Genomic DNA, 22,840 nt, shown 5'->3' with positions numbered 1-22,840 from the left:
CAGTCCCGGTGTTACTGGGAAGTGCTGCTCGCCTCACCCTCTAGCTCACCCCCAGGAAGGCCCAGGGCGCCATCGTAGTTTATTGATCCAGGCATGGGGACTCTCCGCCGCCAGTTAGACTATTGGCCAAGGCTCCGACCCGAGTCTCTTCACCGCTCACCTCGGGCTTCTCAATTTTCACACCTCCTGGCACTCGTCTCTCCCCAGTTGTTCGACCGCTCTCGGCGCGAAGAGGAAGCAGACTCTGGCCCGCGTTTCAGAGTCATGGCCTCGCGGCCCCCCGCCTTGGACTCCAGGTATTCCTTCACTCCTCAAGCACCGTCGATTCACGGCACCCTCTGGGACCGTCAATTCTCTGCATCCTCAGTCAATCAGTAAGCACGGTGATCGGGCCACTAATTTACATGCTTGGGTGTCTGGGGTTGTGGCCAGATGGCAGGAGAAATGATCCCTGGGCGTAGTGGGTCCCAGGGTGGCAGACTCCAGGGGTAAAAGCCAAAAAGGCAAACCCGAGCACGGGAGGTAAATGGTGAGAGACACATGAAGTTTTGAGTTTGAGGATGAAATTTGCATAGGACTACTATAAGAAGGTCTACAGTACTTGTAGCAAAGGGTTGTCGTTCAGTCAAAGTAAAAGTCATTTCCATATTTAGAAGTATCCTTTGCTCAAGGTTCATCTTTATGGAGCCTAATCCCCCCAAAAAGTGGGATAAGTAGCGTGGAGCTTAAATGTGCGACGTTGCATTGGTCAGAGAGCACATGTAAGAAAAATAATCTGGGGCTGGGTTGAGCCAGGGAGGACACAAAATTACAAGATGGCTGCTCCATAGATAAGTTGTAGAACCAGTCTTGCATCTGTTTCAGATGAGCTGGATGGCCGCCATTTTGAGAAGTGAGGCCTTCGAGTCTGGCTGTGAGAGAGACCCTCCAAAATGGCCTCTGACCCCATTTCTTTCCGTTGTCCCTTGCACGTACTGCTTCCTTCCTTTATCTATTAGAATGCCCCACCTCAGAACCGCTCATGTTGGAAATCATGCGGGAGCACCCACAACGGTCACTCCAAGGGAAGAGGGGAACCAAGCTGAAACGACTGATTGGGAAGGCTGCCACTCTGTAACACCAACAGACGTGGTCTAGACCTTACCCTATTGGAGCCTCGGAGGGGGTGCACACCCACACTGCACAACCGGAAAGCAGACCCCCACAATGGGTCAGGGCCTCGATGCAGAAACCTGCCGCAGGGCGTCAAGGTGGAGGTCTACGATTCCCTTTGTAAATAGCTGTTGCTTCTCTCTGGAGTTGTTTGAAGGACATTGGAAATACAGAGACATATTCTAAACGTCAAGCCCTGTTGTGAAAGTAAACTTTTCTGAAAACTGTATGATGGTTGCTTACGTTATGCTGGGATGGAAGAGGAAGTATTTGTAAATCATAACTATGTTGCATTTGCTTTGTATTTATGATAATGCATGAAGGAATTCAGAGTTCTACTAATGTATATATGAGTTGCTATGTGAGGAGTCACAGGATATCACTGTTTGCTAATTGCTTTAAAGTGATACTTCAGTTAAGTAGAAACTATAACTCATCTTCCACAGAGAGTGCCTAGTAACAATACTTGAGGTTGTTATCCTATTAATAGAGAGAATATTTGCGGTAGTCATCCTATAAATAGAAAGGAGCCTGAAGAAAACATTTATGACACTCATCTCTTTTAAGCTTAGCTTTAAGAATAATGCATTCCACATCAAAGTACGAAAAATTTGTTACACAGAGAAATCACTAAGGTATCTCCATTAGCTGTTACAGTTCAAAGCAGAACTTTTATGGCCAGTTACTGAAGATATCTGTTTTGTCTCTTATCCCTTTCTTCTTTCCCTGCGTCTATCACTAGCCCTCATATCCTTGTGTATGTGGTTATTGGTGGAGGCGGTGAGCAGTGGAAGGGTGTATTGCTCCAGCTGGATCTCGAGTACACGTTTATTGCTCTCCAACAGCTCACATGTAAAATCATCAAAACTAAGGGGCACTCAAATGTGCACACTTTGGAACCTGATACTTAAACAGTTACAAATCCTGCATATGGTTTACTGTGTTTCATGATTTAATAGTAAGATAAAGTTCAAATAAAGCATAGGCCATCTGTGGAAAATGGTATGAGATGTCCACTGCTGGAAAACTGGAGCTGTGTGCCTGTTTGGGGGCACTATCTTACATCTCCTGGGGATATGAAATGAAAACAAGAATTTGATGCTGATTAAGATATTTCGACCAATCTTTGGAGTGCACATATTGCCTAGAGTGATCACTTCAGAAACACTAGAGAAAGGAAAAACAAAAGTAAATGAAGAAATGCTGAGGTTATTAGTCAAGCTGAAGACCAGCAATGGAGATTGTGTTACAGAAAAGTTGAATAACAGAATTTTCATTGAGTCCACCCGTTGAAAGTCTCCTATATTCTTTGATCCAAAGAGTGTCTCAAATGGCCAACCTGTGGTCTTTGTTAACTCCTCTAAGGCTTTGCGTTCTAACTGTATCCCGCGGAATTTAAAGCTGGTTATATGGTTTTGACAAGAGAATTGGTGATGCACGAGTATGTATGTTCTGTGCCCTTATTCAGTATGCATGTATGTATGGTTATTTACCTAGCAGAAACCCAGTGAAAGAGAAAAAAAGCACTGAACATGAGTGAAAGCCAAAGGATACGATTCAGGACAATTTATAATGAGACTATTTGTAGGAAGTGATTCCTATCCTTTAGGGATGTAATGTTCTCTGAAAATAGTTTGTCAGATCCTTTCCAAACTGAAGGCAGTTAAGGGCAGTTCTAATGTTAATGGGAATATTTCCAAATTCTTGGGGCATAGTCACAGAGAAGGCTAGTATTCAGGGTTTCTTTCTTCTGCTGTGTTTGATCTCGATATTGCAATGTCCTGGCTTCTTATCCCCAGTTGAGGTGGTTAGTCAATTGGCCACTGGGTCCCATTTCTGGTGGCATGGTATGTGATGCAACTGATATTCAAGATGATGCTGTCCTGGAGAGGGATCCAATACGGGGCTGAAATGGTTGACGTTCTCCTCCCTGTAGCAATCACTTATGTGGTGGCAATGTGGTGTTTGGGAGACTAGAGCTAGGCACTGTCTTCATCCAGATGCGAGAGAAATACCTAGGGGGCTGCTGCTCTGAAGTCTCAGTTTAAAGAAGGAAGGGTTTCAGTTTCTTTAGGACTGAGAATGTATCCCACGTCAGGCTTAAATGTATGGCTGTTTGTTGCTGTTGCAAACAGGCAATTCAACCTTAGGTTCAATTTTTAGGTAGACACCGGACAGACCAAACATCCAATTGTAAATGAGGCCAAGACATTAAGGCACTGAACGTCAAGGGCAGTTGAGGTAATCAAGCAGAGTAGTGTATCACTGGCATATCCAGTTCTAGTTTGTAGAAATGGAAGATGATGAGGTTCCTATCTGGATGCCTTGGTGGGAGTTGGAAAGGTGTTGGAGAAGCCCAGGAATGTTTCCAGTCTATAGATTAGGACTTGGTGATCGGCCAAGGCAAAGACTGTGGAGTGGTGCAGTAGGATCAGGTGCGAGTGGTCATTCACTTTGGTGATCAGGAGGGCAATGCCGACATTGTGAAGGGGAAATATCTCAGTGCTGCAACGCGGTCTGAAGCCAGACTGGTGCTCTAGGAGGAGATTGTTTTTGTTTGACTGATTGGAGTGACAGTTCGGTTTGAGGTCAACTGGAAACTTTTTATGATGATGTGAACAAATTTCTATGAGGGGCGCTTTCATGATGGATGATGGGTGAGGGAAGAGGGTTGTCTTCTTAGAAGGTGGCCTTGAGGGAATTGAGGACGTTGATAAGTTCAGTAGGCAAGAGTGCACTGAAAGCCGCCCATTTGAGAGGAAACTGGAGCCTCAATGGATATGTGGTACAGTTTATGTGCTTCCTGGCCTTGTTTTTTCTTCTTGTGGAAGAAGGACTTTATGCCATTGTTTATGACGATATAGTGTATGACTGGAGGATCTTGCACATGGCTAACATTGTGTTTGACTGTCTTGAAGCGGTTTTGCTAGTATTGAAGCCTTTGTTGATTGTGGTCTGATGGACAGTTGCTTCGGCAGAGACATTAAAGGTGCCTGCATGCAGAGTGTAGTTGAGTGAGATCGCTGGCCTTAGGTCCAAATCCATTTGTTTTGAGGTCTGTGAATGTTGTTATGAACTCTTAATAAATTTACTGCAGGAAGCAAACTAATGAGTAGCTCATGAGTCATGTAACTTAAATATATACAATGGACTTTACTTTGTGATAATAGATTTATAGGATTTAGTCATTTGGAGTGCTTTGGAGATTGGGGTATACATCTCAGACAGAAAAACAAAGATGCCAGGGAGATAGGATAAATGGAATTTCAGTCAGGAAAGAACAATGGAAGTGGACCTGCTGCCTTTGGCTCTATCTCCTCTTGCTCATGATACCAACTCAGCTGTTCATAAGGTAGAAATCTTTTTAAAGGCGCACTCGCTCATTTGCTTAAAACATCCAAATTAATTACACTCACATTTCCATTCTGTACTCACTAAAGGTTAGATTGCCAAGCCTGTGTAGCCACAGACTGTATGCGATTATGTAAGTACTGTGCACTCATCCGGATGGACTATACGACATATGAGAGCCCCTCACTGGTTCAGCAGTGGTCACAAGTTGGGCAATGTGTGTTGAAATTTGCATTATTGGCTCACTGCGCTTGTAATTGCATACAAAAACGCATGCTTAACGCATGCCCCCCCCGCCCTGGGCAGCGCACCCAAACTGACAGACCACGCACGCAACCTGGGCTTCATCCTGGACTCCTCCCTCTCCATGACCAGACAAGTCAATGCCGTCTCCTCGTCCTGCTTCAATACCCTGCGCATGCTACGTAAGATCTTCCGGTGGATCCCTACCGAGACCAGGAAGACGGTCACCCAGGCCCTCGTCACCAGCAGACTGGACTACGGCAACGCCCTCTACGCCGGAACAACCGCCAAGCTCCAGAAGAGACTTCAGCAGATCCAAAACGCCTCAGCAAGACTCATCCTCGACATCCCCCGACACAGCCGCATCTCCGGACACCTGAGAGACCTGCACTGGCTCCCGGTCAACAAGAGAATCACCTTCCGCATCCTCACCCACGCACACAAAGCCCTACAAAACCAAGGCCCAGGATACCTCAACAGCCGCCTCAACTTCTACACTCCTACCCGCCAGCTTCGATCGACCAGCCACGCCCTCGCCGCCGTCCCCCGCATCCGAAGAGCCACAGCAGGAGGAAGGTCCTTCTCCTACCTGGCCGCCAAGACTTGGAACTCCCTCCCGATTCACCTCCGCCTGACCCAAGACCACCTCGCCTTCAGGAAGCAGCTCAAGACCTGGCTGTTCAAGCAGTAGCGGACCCCCCCCCCAAGCGCCTTGACACCCTCCGGGTGAGTAGCGTGCTATATAAATGCTTTTGATTTGATTTGATTTGATGCTTATGATTACTGGACATGGGTCTGAACTTAGGTCAAATATTTTTTAACAAGGATAAATCACATAAGCATTCACATTAAGTCTGTTGTGCTCTATGCAAATGTATATGGTTCCTACTACGACATGAAGATTTGACGTGGACCAAGAGGTAAGAGATGCATTGAAAGTTTTAATTTCCTTTCCATAGTGCACTTGGAATAAGGACCCTAAAGACCCATTCCATAGTTACAAGACAGAATTAGGAAATGGTGCCTGCTTTCTAATTCATGGTTTGTGTGTCCTTTCCTCAGTCGAGATGCCCAGGCACAATCCAGGGTACACCACAATCATAAGAGGGCAGGCTGAGCGGGGTAGTCCTCTGCATTTACCACTGCTCTGGCGCTCCTACGTTTATTCTTAGCTTGCATTTGGCAATCATATCTGGTAGAAGAAAACAATGTGCATCTACATAAAAGAGGAACCTCAATTGTACTCAATTACACTTACCCAGTAACCATCATGAAGGTTTAGAGGTTCTTCTAAAGGGTTTTAACTACCTCTCATCCCCAAGTTGCTATGATCACAGAGGCATCCTTCACACCCACACACTGCTGAAGGATTTTTTCAGGATTGTCCTGAAATGATTTAGGTTGAATTTGAATCAACAGAATGTCCTTGGACTGTTCCACTAACACCAACAGCAGCCTAAAGGCGTACATGATGAAACATGCCTGACATTAGTTGATACTGTTCTGTAGAGTAAACCTCTTCCTACCAAAGCCGGCGTCTATACCTGCCGACTGTCGACTTGCCTTCCTGATACTGAACCCACCTTCACCGAAGAGCACCCTCCATGCAACAGCATGGCTCATCAAAACTCTTCACAAGTACCATAGAATCACACTGAACATCAAAGAACCCTGGTGGGTCTACTGCCTGCCTACATCACACTCAAGATCTGCTGCGTCATCTGCAATGCAGTCAGTGCTAGCAACCAATCAATATAGGCGACAGGCTTAAGACTTCTGGTGGAGCACAAATGTAGCAGCAGCATGGCCTGAATGGAAAAAAAAGGAATGCGGTAAAGCAGAAGATGAGAGGTTTGGGAGCGCAATCCCAGTCAAGGTTGACCACGCGCCATCTCTTATCCATTTTCACAAAGGCCTGAAAGCCCATCTCTTCAGGAGAACCTCATCACAAGGGAACTCCTCCTGACACCTCCCTCGCTGCCCCATCACCTGTGAGCCTCAACTCTGCTGCAAAAACCTGTGCTCTTATTGCTGCTTCGCTGCTCCCTCCTCCCACAGGTCGTCGTTTTTGGGAGGTTTAATGAAGAAATAAGCCTCTTTTCGCTTAAGAGATCAGCTGGTAAATTCCTTTGCTCCTCTAGTTTTTAGTACAGTCCCATTTTGGTTGTGCTATTTTTTGTGATGAACTGTTTATCTGTTTCTAAACATACCTCAAAATGTGCAAGGTATTCTTTCAGCCAAAGGAAGATGTGAAATGTGTTTTATTTCTGGAAGGGGTGCTAAGAAAACTATTAGATTTCTAACACCAGAGTCTTACAAAACTGGTGTAAATGGAAGAGGAAGGTGTTGCCAGTGTTGTGTCACGCTTATTACACCTGGCCCTTTTTCTACCAGTGGTGTGTTGTCATTAATACCTACGCTTTGGAAAACCGCGGAGACTGTGAAAGCTCAAGCAATAGCTTTTTAAAAAGACAGTATTTTGAAATCAGGATTCGCCACTTCTATATTTACCCAACATATATTTTCATATAATCCACATTACATAACACGTTGTTGCCAAGCAACTGAAATTTACATCTTGGGCCATGCTAGTGAAAATCAATGTGGCTCAATAAAACGTTATGTATAGCAGTGTTTTTTAATCTGGGTTCTGTGGACTGCAGGGGGTCTGCAACTGTTTAAAAAATGAAGTATTAGCAGCTTAATAAAGTATGTGTACATAAAAATGGAAATGTTGAATTGAGACTTTTAAAACGTTCTGTAAATAGAAGAGATTTGAAATTGGAAGCCAACAATTAGTTGGTATACTTACCTTGAATCGGATCAGCTGCTCAATCACAGCAAACAGTAAAGTATGGACAATTGCTGACCTCAATAAAAGCACTAGTGTGCACTGACAAAAAAACAGCACACATTAGGAGCAAAAAAAGACGAAGAGCCCCATTATGATAGTGGGTGGTCGGACCGACTCCCGCTATCACGGTGGTCAGGAGACCACCCGACAAGCAGGCGGCAGTCTGACCGCCCAATTAGGATGCGGCCGCTGGGCTGGCAGTCACAAAGTGCTCATTTTCACGGCGGCATGTGCTGAAGCCCAGGAAAAGGCCCGCAGTACAAAACGCCTTGTAAAAGCACTTTGTCCACATCCATGAACTGTGTATGCACTGTGTATGTAGTGCGTGGCAGATGGTGCATAGATGTGTGTGGGGGCACTACCTGTGCCCCAGGGCTACTTTGCTGTGGCGCACAAGTGATAGGGGCCCTATTTGGGGCCCCGAAAGTCTCTTTCCATCGCTCTTTTCATGGCGGTCAGTGACATTGTACACCCAACGGCACCGCCCCCATTCTGGATCACAAATCTGACTGCCGCCCCCTCGGGCTCACCTATCATGGCGGAGGCGGTGGTCTGTCCTCCGACAGACAACGGTCCGACTGCCAGCATTGTAATGCGGCAGTCGGACCGACGGCCTGTCTGTGGCGGTCTCACTGACTTCATAATGAGGCCCATAGTAACTTGCTTGAGCCTGTCATATTGCTTTGTCTTTTTAGAAATAATTCCAAATATTAAATCCTCCAACCATGCCATTAAAATTAAACATTTTGCATGTCTTTTCTGTGTGTATTAAACAAAATATTTTACATTTTATGTATCTTTTAAATGTATAGTCTAGCCAAGAGAAAGTATTAAGAGCCCCAGAATGAAATGGTATTCCCACTCGTGTAAGTGAAAGAGGCACCAGACGGCAGTGGTGGGACAGCTCAGAGCAAGCTTCCCTGCTTCTACAACCGGCAGCTCCAGCTTCCCTCTGGAACGAAACAAGCAGCGGTGGGAAAGCGCAGAAGGGGGCTGGGGGTTGCTGCAGGGTCTGCATCCAGTCTCACCGCAGACATCCAACTTAGTCTGCAAACAGGTAACCCCTATTTGTTTTTATTTCTTGTTTTAATTCTTTTTTCATGGGTACTATGGTACTCCTACAGTCTCAACATAGACGATTCACCCTTACAGTATGCAATACAGTGCAAGTGAAGCTTGCACTGTAATACAGTACAATTGGGGTGAAGCTTGTGCGACGGTTCCTGTTGGAGTACCGCAGTACCTCGTGGGAGGGCCACACTGGGTGCTGCAAGGATCACCGCTTTCTTCCCAATTTGTGTAACTACATTCAGCCATTTGTTTTTGTAGCTGGACCAAAAGTGTCCTATTGAAATTAACATGGGAAATCAATGTTTTGGAACCCCACCGGACATTTTTTCTTGGTCCCTGCTTGACGGATCATTCCAACAATGTTTAGGAAGGATCTGAGGTGGATGAACTTTATTTTGGAAAGGTTCACGAAGATTCATCAAATGGCACCAAAGTTATTAACTAAACACTTTTCCTTTGGTAATTCTAGCCTAACTATGACTAGCACAGTGGTGTGTATATATATATATATATATATATATATATTCACTGAAAAACCCAAAGGTTACAGGGAAGTTATAGTTAGGCTCAGATTTCACTCGTACAAAACAATTGAAATTCAGCAGTTATAGTTACGTGAGCTAACAATCACATGCCCCTGCAGTGCACTGCTTATGACCTCATATATTACACCAGTCGTGATATGGTCACAAACATTACCGATTATATCACTCGTGACATCACTGATCACATCATCTAGAGAACCACTCACACACCTACTCACACCCCAATGCAGCCACTCACACACCCACTTAAACAACCACAGAACCACTCATAACCATTCACAGATCCATACAAGTAATCACAAACTCACTCTCTCATCCATAGAGCCATTCACACATCCACTCACTCACCCACACAACCCATTACATACCCATCCATACAACCACTCACATACCCACTCACCCATACACACCCTCAAACAGCCACTTACATACCCACTTACACACCCAGTAACTCACCCATTAAGCTATTCACACAGCCAGGCCATCACTCACACAACAACTTACATACCCATTCACACATCCATACGAGCACTCACAGGCCACATTCACCCACCGATACAGTCACTCACACAGATACTTACTGTGCAATACAGCCACACATACACCCACTTACATACCCATACACCCACTCAAACATACACTTACATACCCACTCACTCACCCATAGAACCATTCTCACAACCAGTCATCCATACACTCACTCACATACCCATTCACCCACAGAGCCACTCACATAGCCGCTCAGTCACTGATACAACCATTCACATACCCACTCACCCACCCCTAAAGTCACTCACAGACACTAACCACTTACACACCCAGTCACTCAACCATAGAGTCATTCACACAGCCAGTCACATACTCACACACCTACTCACGCACCAGCCATACAGCCACTTAGTCACCAATACAGCCACTCACACACACCCACCCATCCATATAGCCACACAGCCACTCACCCACCCATACAGCCACTCACACACCCACTTAGTCACCCATACAGCCACTCACATACTCACTCACAAACCAATAAGGCCACTCAATCAGCCACTCACACACAGGTTCAGACAGTTACACAGCCACTCAGGTGACATATGTTAGAAATACTTTCACTCATTAGTAGTACAGAAACAATAGTAATTTAACTTATGCAGTAGCTTAGTATACATCTTTAAGTCTCAGAAACGTTTACAAAACACTCACACTCACTGGATGATGCCATCAGTGATGTCATTTGAGATGTCATCATTGATGTCTCTGAGCATGTCATGAGTGATGTAATATGTGAGATCATAAGCAGTGCATTGCCGGGGCTTAAGTTATCGTCAGCTTAGATAACTATAACTGCGGATTCAAATGGTTTTGTACGAGGGAAATCTGAGCCTAACTATAATGTCCATGTAACCTTTGGGATTTTCAGTGAATTTCTAAGGTTTTTGTAATTTTAATTCCTAACTATAACGTCCATGTAACCCTTGTTTTTTTCTGGGCATGAGTCTCTGAGTGGGTCTGTGAGTGTATACGTAAATGTCTGTGTGGACCTGTGAGTAGGTGCATGAGTCTTAGCGGGTCTGTGTGGGCCTGTGAGTAGGTGCAGGAGTCTGAGTGGGTCTGTGAGTGGGTGTGAGAGTGTGTCTTTGAGTGGGTGCGTGAGTGACTATGTGGGGCTCTGAGTGAGTATGTGAGTCTCTGGGTCTGTGAGTGAGTGTCTGAGTGGGTCTGTGAGTGGGTGTGAGAGGTTGTCAGTGAGTGGATGTGTGAGTGTCTGTGTGGGCCTGTGAGTGGATGTGTCAGTCTCTGATATCTGTAAGTGCATGCATGAGTTTCTGAGTGGGTCTGTGAGTGGTTGAATGAGTCTCTGAATGGGTATGTGAGTGGGTCCATACATGTCTAACTGGGTCTGTGAGCGACTGGGGAGTGTCTGAGTGGATCTGCGAGTGGCTGTATGAGTGTCTTAGTAGATGTATGAGTGTGTCCGTGAGTGTCTGGTTGGATAGGGCGCATGAGTCGCTGAGTAGGTCTCTGAGTGGGTACATGAGTGTCTGAGTGAGTCTGTTGGTGGGTGCATGAGTCTCGGGATGGATCTGTGAGCGGGTGTGTGAGTATCTGAGTGTATTTGTGAGTGAGGGCATGAGTCTCTGAGTAGGTCTCTGACAGAGCATGAGTCTCTGAGTGGGTCTGTGAGTGGGTACATGAGTGTCGGAGTGGATCTGTGAGCGGTTGCATGAGTGCCTGATTGGACTTGTGAGTTTGTACGTGAGTGTCTAAGAAGGACTGTGACTGAGTGCATGAATCTATGAGTGGGTCTGTTAGTGGGCGCATGAGTCTCTGAGTAGGTCTCTAAGTGTGTATGTGAGTGTCTGAGTGGGTCTTAGTGGGTGCATGAACCTCTGAGTGGATTTGTGAGTGGGTGTGTGAGCATCTGAGTAGCTTTTTGAGAGACTGCATGAGTCTGAATGGGGGTGTGAATGGATACTTGACTCTGAGTGGGTCTGTGACGGTGCATAAGTCTCTGAGTGGGTCTGTGAGTGGGTATGTGACTGTCTGAGTGGGTCTGTGATCGTGCATAAGTCTCTGAGTGGGTCTGTCAGTGGGTATGTGAGTGTCTGAGTGGATCTGTGAGTGGGATCATGAGTGCCTAAGTGGATCTGGGAGTGGGTGCATGAGTGTCTGAGTAGATCTGTGACTCAGTGCATGAGTGAGTGTATAGGGAGTACGTGAGTGGGTGCATGAGTGCCTGAATGGTTCTGTGAGTGGATGCGTGAGAGTATGAGTGAGTCTGTGAGCGGGTGTGAGTGTTTGAGTCAGACTGAGGGTAGGTGTCTGAATATGTATTTTTTTTATTTTAGCAGTGATATTCGTGGCAGAACCACTCTGTGCTTCGTGCCCAATTCGCAAATATCGCACATGAACATTAAAAAAGCAGTTTCTCAACGTATTTTACATATACGGGATGTCTAAAAAAAAAAACATATACTACCATTGGGGTCAGGGTATATATATATAAACTCCAGCTCCAGCTTCGGATGCTGCACGTTTATTCTGTGCTGTAAGGCGTTTCGGCAGTCACACACTGGGTGCCATTACTACCCATGTTTTGTTAAAAACAACAGATCACAGGGTTCAATGTATATGTATATATCATATAGATTCACCAGATAGGCGCTCACTCAGGATAAAGTTTCACCAGATTAGATTTTATTCCACCAGGTCTGGTCCAGGTGGTGGAATAAAATCTAATCTGATGAAACTTTATCCTGAGTGAACGCCTATCTGGTGAAACTATTATAATTAGGAAGTTGGTGGGCTTCGCCAACATGATGCTCCAACTGCCGCAGGCGAGAGCAGGTCAGTACAAGCAAGCTATATTGATTATACTATATAAAATATATATATATTCAGTAATATAAAAAGCCATAGGAGTATACATGGAAATCTATATATTGCAGTACACGAATTATTTATATGTGTATTCTTGGATACTATTGGGAATCTTCTAAAAGTTGAAGATCTCTATAAATCATAGAAGGAAACGTATGAAGCATACAGCTGCAATTTAAAAAAAAAAGAAACTGTTAATAAATCAGACACTTTTTCTTTTAAGTCAGAAATCCAGTGTTAAACCTCTTCTGATGATGATAAAAAAAAATGATAAAAAATGGATAACAAAAGCATTCTATTCTGAATATTTTTTTATTCTGAATTGTAGCTATATATTTAGGATTCAAGGAAACATACAGTTTAGGAATTATATTTTCTTGATTCTGCGATAATATCAGGCACTGTCTTCTTCCTTTCCAGGAATGGGGCAAGGTAACGACAGAGGTACAATGTATCGTTCAGCCATCTACACTTACACAAAAGAGCAAATGGAAGCCGCTCTGAGATCTAAAGAGGATTATCAGAAGGTAAGGTCAACTCAAGTGCCCAGTGTCTTGTTCCCAGGGCTGTGAACTGGGTAGCATTGGGGTGATATCGATCAGTTGAAAAGGATGCCCAGTGAGGTGTAGATTTGCATCCTCCTCAAGAGAGGGTGGGGGGATCGCGAAACAATGTGGTGCGTATAACACCTGTTCTATGATCTAATGGTTATATTTGTCATTCTGGCAATGTTGACTTGGCGCTACTGGTCCGCTTATCCTCAGCATGAAGCTCCTGCAGCTTGTCAGTATTCTTCACCTGACCAGGAGGTTGTACATATTTAAAAACAAAGCGGAGTATTCGATTAAGTGCACCTTAGTCAATACCACGCTTTCAAAGTAGCTTATGTCAATTTTATTATGGACTACACTATGTGCCATGAATACGCTTCACAGTTCAGTGATAGTAGACCAGATGCAGGTAGGTAATGTAATACTCTTCCAGAAATATACCTAACCACAGTGTCAGTCTACATGCATGGTTAAGATCACCGCTCTGAAATTCAAGTATGACACTGAACTCTTACCGTGTAGGCAACACCGCTTTTCACCCTCTTCTTGTTGCACATGGATACTCTGGCTGTCGACCCGTCATCCTAAATTGAGCACTACAACACAACACTAGTGAGAGCAACGCGTTGGATGAATATTAAGTAGCAATACATAGAGATCACACTAGAAACTACTGTACTATTCATTTTAACACGTTAAATCATCTATCTGAACACTATAATAAGTGCCTTAATTACACTATAAGATGCCAAACATATTGGCTTTTCAGTGCTTGTTTACTTTAGATGTACCAGAGCAAGCCAGGCTTCTGTCTAAAAAGTGTGAATAAATCTGTTTAAAGATGAGGCACAAATATGATTAAAAAACAACAGCTTCTAATTTAATATGATAAATACTTTTTTTGTTTCTTTGATTTACTGATTGATTTTGTGTATATAGCTTTTCTATAATGTTTCTGTTGCATTTTTAAACTGAGAGTCAATCCCTCGCATGAATCCTGCTTTGGTTCTTGGAGGCAATTCAAACTACTTACTTGGCCGTGACAAACATCTATCTCTGAATTGTTAGGGATTCCCATATTTAAGGGTGTTATTATCTGGACCAGATATTACCAATTCCATATGATATTACTGTTACTGGGCATATAAAGGTTTTGGGAATAGAATATGAAATAACTTGAATAGAAATATGGGTTGTTTACACATTTTTTCTCACTTTCTTCACCATTTTCTAGCGACATATTCCACCTCCTTTTAGCGGGTCAAAAAGGTGACCACACAATCAGGTGGCATTTCTGGGTTCCAAAATTATTATATTATATGTACGTTGGAGAGATATATATCTTCAAGGTATGTAAATGTGGAGTTAGGAAGGTAAAACTATACTTCCCTATATGCACTTACCTTTTGATATTCTGTCCTCGATATCTGTGGACCATGATATTCTGGGATCACCTTAGACGATGTCATCCTCATCTGCATCGTTCCACAAGTATTCGCACTCAGACCTACTCTGTTTTACGCCTACATAACCTCACCATCATCCCCGTCCTTGTAATCAACATCATATTCTATGCTGACAACACAAGCTCATACCCTCTTTGACAAGATGCTGAACTCCCGGATCACTTTCTCTGCTAGCATGACCGAAGTCACTAGATTGATGAAAACCAACTGCTTCAAGCTCAAAACTGACATGATGAAGGTAGTGATCTCTGGCAAAGAAACCTCGCTCTGGGACTCCACCTGGTGGCCTGAATAGCTTGGACCCACACCCCTCCTGGCCAATCTGTACTTTCTTGAAATGTTTTTCTTATTTTTGTGATGGGTTATTTTTTACTCATTTTTGCAAAAATATGCATGCCCCTTTACATCATGGCATTTTAACTTTTTTATTACTTTTACACTTGTAATGACGATTGAATATGTTTTCAAAAAGAATAATGAATAAAAACAACACTGCAGGCTTACTAAGACTAGACCTACCTGCGTTGCTTGTGACATTTGGTGTATGTGTTTTGATGCACATCATTCCTTTCAAGCAGTCCTAAATTACTAATCATATATACATCTAGGCACTTTTTAAATAACCATATATACTCACCCTGCTCCGCTTTTATGAATATATGGCTTGCAATGGCTGTGACCATCAAGGCTGGACTGGCCGTACTGGGCATCAGGAGTTTCCCCTGGAGGCTGGACGTGTGATGGGGGCAGTTTTGTAGTAGTGCAACAGTTTTAAAAGCACTGCAGAGTTCCTTATATATCCAACAGTTTTCTGGCAACAATCACAACGTGCCGAGATAATTCTGGTGATTAACATACCTGCTGGACAGATTGGAATTTTGTCTGGTGGCAGTTTTGACTAATCTAAGGTGGTGCCGAGGGTTAATATGCCTGCTGGAAATAGCATGTTCTATGGAGATCACAGAACAGCAGTTTATGTACAGAGCTCAGTGGGTTATGCTTTTGTCACAGAGATCATGTTGTTACTGTGCAGATCATAAGTTACAATAGTAATCTAGGTTAGTAAGTTATTTTTTTTGTCCCAGTCTTTCATTATCCTAATTTTGCTAAAAAGGGATTGTTTGGGTAGAAATTAATTCTCATTAGTAAAGTCAAACCTAATCACCATGTTACCTTCTGGGTCCTGTGTGTGTGCTTCCCCACACCAAGCACTCTTAAAAATAATGCCTACCAGTATGAATGACATGTAAATCCTACACCTTGTAGTCCCCTTTGTCTTATGTAACATTTTATATACACTGATTTACTCACATATGATTCATTGTCTTTGTATGTGTGTGTGACGTAAAATGCACTGACACCCTGCACGGATATGAGAGGCGTTGTAAAACAAATGAAATACTTGTGAGCGAGGGTCTATGGAGAGATGAGAGGCAGTGTTGGAGGGTGAAAGTGAGGGGATCATTGAAGAGTCCCAATAAAGATGGCTGTATCCCGGTGCACTGTAAAGTAATCATTTACTATGCTTTAAAAACGAATACAATTGAATATAGAATGAAAAAGGTGATGTAGAATTAACCATTTTGGCCATTGTTTCCCAGATTTTCTTGGCAGGAGAATCTCCCACCCCCCCCGGCCTGATCTGCACTGTATGGGGGCTGGTCTGACAAATTTTGCCAGGGCTGCTTTGGGTTCAAAGTCCGCCCCTGGTGACCATATTATGGCTTGACACTGGTGATGGTCTGCTATACAAGGCCATAAAAATGCTGATTATGTGACATAACATGTCTGCAATTGAAACGAATTGTGAGACATGATTTCAGTCTATATTTCATCTTTGTGGGGGATTTGTCTCCATAGGAAATGGAATATGGCTGCATGTATTAGCATCAAAAAAGTAGCTTTTCCTTTTTTTAGCATTTTAATTGTAACATTTACAATATAATTTACATTATTTCTCCCCGCTGCGATAAGTATGGACTTTGTTTTCTCTTAGGGCCTTATTACCTATGCCTTGGTGTCTCATATGCATTTGCCCTTTATTGTAGAAATTCAAGAAATCCTTCCACTGCTCTTGTACGCGTTAAATGCGTTAGCTGGGCCTTTTCATGCATATTAATTTATGCAAATCGTGTCTAGCGTGCATTTCTTCTTTCCTACCTCTCATTCGTGAATTAAAAGGCGTACGTGGTGGCTCCCAGTGAGACAGGGCATGTTTGTAATTATATTCACATCTCAGAACCTTCATAAGTGCAGTGCAGCAAATTGTCAGCTGGGCATAATTGAGCCAGGGAACCTTTAAAATGAGGTTCATAAAATCATCTCGTTCGCTGCCCCCTGAGTCAGTCTGGCGTTGACCACTTCGGTATCCCGTATGTGAGCCTCTTCATGCCTCACATCCTCACACTGGGAAACTAAGGGATTGATAAAATGCTGTGAAAGAAAAGATTGCTGTAGCATGCACGCCTTTAACGCCTGAACGGCGGCCGCGATTTTGCAGAAGTGCGGCACTTCCGCAAAACGGGCGGGGCCACGTCGGCCATTGGCCGACGGCAGCACTGGGGAGGAAGTGCTGCCGTCGGCAGCACGGAACGGGTTAATTATCTGGGTATGGAAATGTGTTTTCATTGACTATAATCTTGTGAGATTTTTTCGACGCTCATAGACCTTTGGCTGTGAAGGCAGGAGCATCTTCCCCACATGTGCCCTCTTTTTGAAGTGGCCAAGAAATGCAGTGTAATTACTGTCACTGTTTATGTGCAGCAGAGAATTACTAATGTGTGGTTCCTCCGGTAACCTGTTTCCTGTCTACTTTTAAATGAGGACTTTGATCCCTCTGGCAACCTCTTTAGCACTCACTGGTCGCACTGAGGTAGGGGTAGTGAGTTCAGAGTACAGCTACTAATTCATTATTGATATACCATGCATCCTTTCATCAAATGCATTAAACTCCTGCTTAATCCACGCACGTACATCTCGTACCAAGGTCCCATCCCACCTGATATTTTTAGAGGTTTACATCCAATGATGTCAACGAACTAATTGGCAATAATTGGGACCCGCCAGACTTACATTCTGAGATTGTGCACGAGTCTTTGTCGCTGTATTGGTAAATGCTTTTATGCGAAATGTACAATAGAAACTAAATATATATGGTTTTAATGTGAAGCACTCTGATACCCCACGGGGTCAATTTAGCGCTATATAAAACACTATAAATAAATCCTCACATTGCCCAGTCTATACCGGTGTAATTTTAGGCATTATACATGGTGTGTAGAGGCCAGACTTGGATGGGAAACGAAAGCAGTCCGAGAAAAGTATTTGAAGACCACCTCTATATTGCACTAACTGATGTGAACAATATGTAGTGAAAACTTACATTGTATTGTTGTCATTGCATTTATATAGTGCTTACTACATCTGATGACGCATTGGAGCACTTTACGGCGAGAAGCATGCTGCTCCAGAAACCAAGGTGGTCAGTGGTTATTGAGAATCCAAAACATTCCTTACATTTCCTCCAGTTTCTTTGTGGTAGATTAAAATTAATACCAATCAGCTGTGATCATTAGTGGGCAGGGCCGTACTAGCCATAGCGGGCACCGGGCATTTCCCCGATAGGCCGCTAGGGTGGGGGCTGGTTTTGCTACCGGGGGTCGGCAATATCGCCCCCCGGTAACAAAATCGTCCGAAACCGGCCCTCGCAAACTGCTCAGCTGCACTCCCCCTCACCCCAGTGGGGGGCAGCTGAGCAGTTTGCCAGGGCCGGTTTCTGTTCCCAGTCCGGCCCTGTTAGTGGGTGCTGTGTATTTTTAGGCAAATGGTTGGTGAGGGATAGGGTTAAAAAAAGGAGAGGTTGTGTCCTATGAAACGAGGTGTGAGCTATTTGCAGAATTACAGTAAGAGATATTAAGGCAGACAGGTCTGAGACCGAGTGATGGTATACTCGGGAATAGAAGGGATGCAGAGGTTGGAATGTAAGGAGAAGGTTACTGTAAAGAAAGAAAGGAGAGGTATCAATCTGAAGTAAGTCAAGGTCAATTTATTCATGCATGGTTATAGGAGTATAGTGGGAGAAGGCATTCTGGCATAGCAAACAATCTGAGGATGTAAGCTATAGAAAACAACATTATATACAGTGCTCCATGTCTAGGGCAAACAGCTTAAACATATGAGTCCTAAATTTAAATGTTAAGAGCACAAGCCGGCTTTGTGCCAAGCCTCGGGGCAGCACTTTTAAACATATCCTGGAGCATCCCAAGCTTCGTACGGGCTCTGTACACTGCACAGGGGGAGTTGTTTCAGGGACCTTCTTTAGTGAAAGTCTCATTTAAAGGTCTTCCCTCACTCTTCTGCATTACAGGATATTCCACTCACTAAAAACGAGACATTCGGCATTGGCTGAGATTATCTCGCTAATGTGCAGTAGATTTATACGTTGTTTTGTGACCTAACCCCATTGTAGGTTGCTTTCCCAGACAGTGGAAGTGTATTGCTAACAGGAGAGAGAGTTGACCTAGACACTGAAGTCTGGACAGAGGAGACAAGGTTCTGACAGAAATTCAATTAGGTCCCTTCTCTGGAAGGGGCTACTGATAAGCACTGCCACTTGGCAGATTGTGCTAAAGGGTGGGACGGCAGCCTTTATTGTTCAGAGTGAAAGGGTCCTTTAGATGAGGCCTGCCTTTTGTCTCTTCCTGCTCACTGTCTGGGTGGCTGCTGAATGCCAGGTGCGGAACGGGCACACCTCTTTGTGCCCTTGTTGTGGGTACTCCAGGTTGGAGACTAGTCTACTGTGAGGAGTGTCACTGCACAAAGGCTAAGCGTGCAAAACAGCCTGGAGAGGCTCTTGTGAAAGGAAATCACCCCCAAACTGACTGTGTATCTAACTTATACTCATACTTGTCCGTGCACAGACTGTTTGGCGTACCAACTCATGTTTCTGATATATAAACCAACGTTTATAAGCACACATGCTATCTTGAGTGGGAAACATCATTTTCAACGAAGGTTTTTCTACGCGTGACGTTTACTACGAGGCACTTACCTCGCAAACGTCTTTTCCACGCGTATGCCTTCAACGACAGTCTTTACCACGCATATACGTTCTGGCTAGGGGGAGGCGTGGAATTCCTTCCAGTCGTTCAGCGTGGGATTGGGGGGTTGGCGGGGGTCGGCTGGGGGAGGGGCTGGGGGGGCCTGGGGGGGTCTCCCCCCCAAAAATAAACAAAGGAGCGGGTTAATTAAATTTAAAAAAAACGCACTTCAGTACCACCGAGGTAAAAGGAAAGTGCCTCCCCCAAAGACGTGCCGTTACGTCAAAATAGTAGTCCTTTTTTAATTTTGGCAGACGTGTTTTGACGCTTGTTTCGATGGTGGATGGAAGTACGGGCTGCTCGTGAAAGACGGGAAGGTGTCAGGTAAGAAAATATTCTTTATTATTTGTGTTTAAACGAAGGTTAAAATGCGTGGTATAATCCTTCGTTGCAAATTCCAGCGTGGTAAAGCCACTTGCGAACTAAAATTCGCGTGGTATTGCCATGCGTGGAACTTGTATTCGTGGTAACATCATATAAGCATCTTGAGTATGAATGCATGGTTACATGTCCACGAATTGTCAGAAATGTGAATTAATGTTCATGACTGCACTTGCGCTTTGAAGCTTCATGGCCTTCAGCGCTACTCACTAACCAGTCACTTTGTGGCACTACGTCACATGGGCGAATGAAACGGGGATTTTAAAAACTGTATTTTGGAGAGGGGTGTAAAGAACAGGTGTTCATGAGGGCACATCCATGGATGTTTGTTCGTAAACACAGAATCGTACCTTTCCTGACCAGAAATAGACCATGTCTAAAAAACACATACTGAAAGGAAAAGTGAGTACATCTTTTGAGAGGTGAATACATTGGACATCTGTGGTACAAAGCAAGGATTTCGAACAGCTGCACTGTGAGTAGCTGTGTACGGGGAAACGGCCACTACAACGTGGCAGTTTCCACGAAAACATTTACCACGCATGCATTACAACGCATGCGTGGTTACAACGACAGCCTTTACCACGCATACCTTTACTACGAGATACGTAGTAAAGGCATGTGTGGTAAATGCAAAAAAAGGGGGGGTTTGGGGGGGGTCTCCCCCCCGAAATAAAAAATAAAGCGTAGGATTAAAAGGGGGGTTGGGGGGTCTCCCCCCCCCCAAAAACGAACCTTAAATACCGAAGCAATCAGCGTCGCTAGAGAGGAAGCTGGAATAAACTTCCGCTTCCTCTTTACGACGTACAAGCGACGTGACCTACGTAACAAACGAAGATGAAGAGGAGACGAGTTAAAGAGGTAAGGGGAATTTTAGTTTAAAAAAAATTACGGGTTAAGGGAAGGGGTAATAATAAGGAGTGAGGGGCGGGGTCATGTAACGGGAGAGGTATAACCTTTAAAACGAGTATGCCCTCACCATGCATACATTTACAACGAAAATCGTTGTAAATCTATGCGTGGTAAAGGAAAATTCGTGGTAAAGGTGATGCGTGGAAAGCGAATTCCGTTGTAACGCATGCGTGGAAAAGGCATGCGTTGCAACGGAATTCGTAGTAACGACATACAACCCTGTGTGCATGCAGAGAATGTGCGACTCCCCTTAGTCCACACCCATCTTAAGTCATCCATCCGAGCAGTGGGCACGGGCAGGAAAGTAACTGAGGTACTTAATGCTTGGTTTCTTCTGCCAGCCACCCTCTAAAGCCCATAGACAGAGGCATCTTGTGAATGCTGTGGACAAATGGTAGACCGGGTAGAGGCCTGCTCAGCTGGCCGCTTTTCCCCCTCGTATAGCTCAAGCTTTGATCAGGCAGGGCACCCATACTTCATGTATACTCTACATCCCCACCATACCATCAACCGCCTCGAAGAAAGCACACATGCACTCAAGTACCAATCAGCAGACGGGTCAAGAGAAAAAAGGGCAAATGGCAGCAGGTTAAGGGGAGGACAGAATCCGTATCAGAAGTCAATTCAGATTAAGATGCATACTATGTACGCACAATATTATAATCAAGGCTCCCAGTTTTCCGTTTTTACTGATTTTTTACAGGTAGAGTCAGAAAACACTGTATTTTCTGGCTGGATTTATTTTACAAAAGAGGAAAAATGCAGAAATTTGTGCTTCATCCAATCTTCGTGATTTCCAGGACAATAATGGAGCAGATAGACAGCATGGTAAATTTAAAAAAGGTTGGCATTTCCCTAAATACAGGAATACGCTTTCACTATAATTGGCTGTTTATTTTGCTAAAAAGTGACAGGACGAAAAGTATGAGTGCAAATAGAACTGTGAAATAAATGTGGAAATATACAATTTTACGACTCTATTTATTCTCAAAACATAAAATAAATAAGGATAAATACCAATAAGGTGGCCAAAAATAAATATGGATAAATACAGATGGAAATGTTAAATAAATACCATAAAACCGTGAGCCGTAATTATAATTTGTCTTTTACGTAACACATTACATCAAAATGATGGGTGTAGCTATGCTGCCCAGTAGCCAGTGTTATTGACACATATCTTTTTGGAACACTGTACGAGATGCCGCCTTGATGTTGACATGTCACAACATAAGAGCCTCTATTTGGCACCGTACAGTACAGCTGACTGGGTTCGGTGGGAGAGCACATTACGATGTGCAGGCCGTCAGTAACTGACTGTCAGATGTGACCGAACCTACACACTTGAAGTTGATTTTCAGATCTTCAACTATTGTGTGTCTCAGCTCCAGTGGTGTAACACAGGCCCCCCGCAGCCTCCTCAGTGGGGGGGAGGGGGTCCGAACGGCAGGAGGCCCCCTCAACACATTACTCTGGCCTGAAAGCACCTGATTAAATCCGGAGTGGGGGCCCCTCCATGTACTTTGCAGGGGGGGGGTCTCAAGTTTCATTATGCCATTTCCCATCTCTAACCTAGTTTACAGCAGGAAAGGGAAAAGTGTAAAATACAGACAGGGGAGCTTAAACGGTGGCTGTGATATTGTACTGGGCATTATTGGCCAGCATTCTCTCTCTTAGTGCAGTGCATTGGATTGAGTTTAAGGACTTTCGAAAAGAATTTCTGTTATACGTTACTCGTATCTAGTATCAGAAAAAGTAGGTGTTACGTGCCACTCTGAAGAGAAAGCCACGAAATAGAAAGTACTTCATCGTCCAGCGTTGGATCAAGGAGCAT

At 44.1% G+C, this 22,840-nt stretch overlaps 1 protein-coding gene across 2 annotated transcripts in view; it reads left to right on the top strand.

Annotated features, from left to right (window-relative positions):
• The window catches only part of MSRA (methionine sulfoxide reductase A), a 984,506-nt gene that overhangs the window by 559,772 nt on the left and 401,894 nt on the right, over window positions 1–22,840 (top strand). For both annotated transcript variants that reach the window (XM_078649877.1, XM_078649878.1), the window contains exon 5: window positions 13,018–13,124. In XM_078649877.1, the coding sequence (XP_078506003.1) occupies window positions 13,018–13,124 (107 nt within the window). The remainder of the gene's footprint in view (window positions 1–13,017; window positions 13,125–22,840) is intronic.

The sequence above is a fragment of the Lissotriton helveticus genome, chromosome 6 (genome assembly GCF_964261635.1).
Source record: "Lissotriton helveticus chromosome 6, aLisHel1.1, whole genome shotgun sequence".
Lineage (NCBI taxonomy): Eukaryota > Metazoa > Chordata > Amphibia > Caudata > Salamandridae > Lissotriton > Lissotriton helveticus.
Note: the sequence above shows the minus strand (reverse complement) of the source record. Positions and strands in the feature narration are given on the sequence as shown.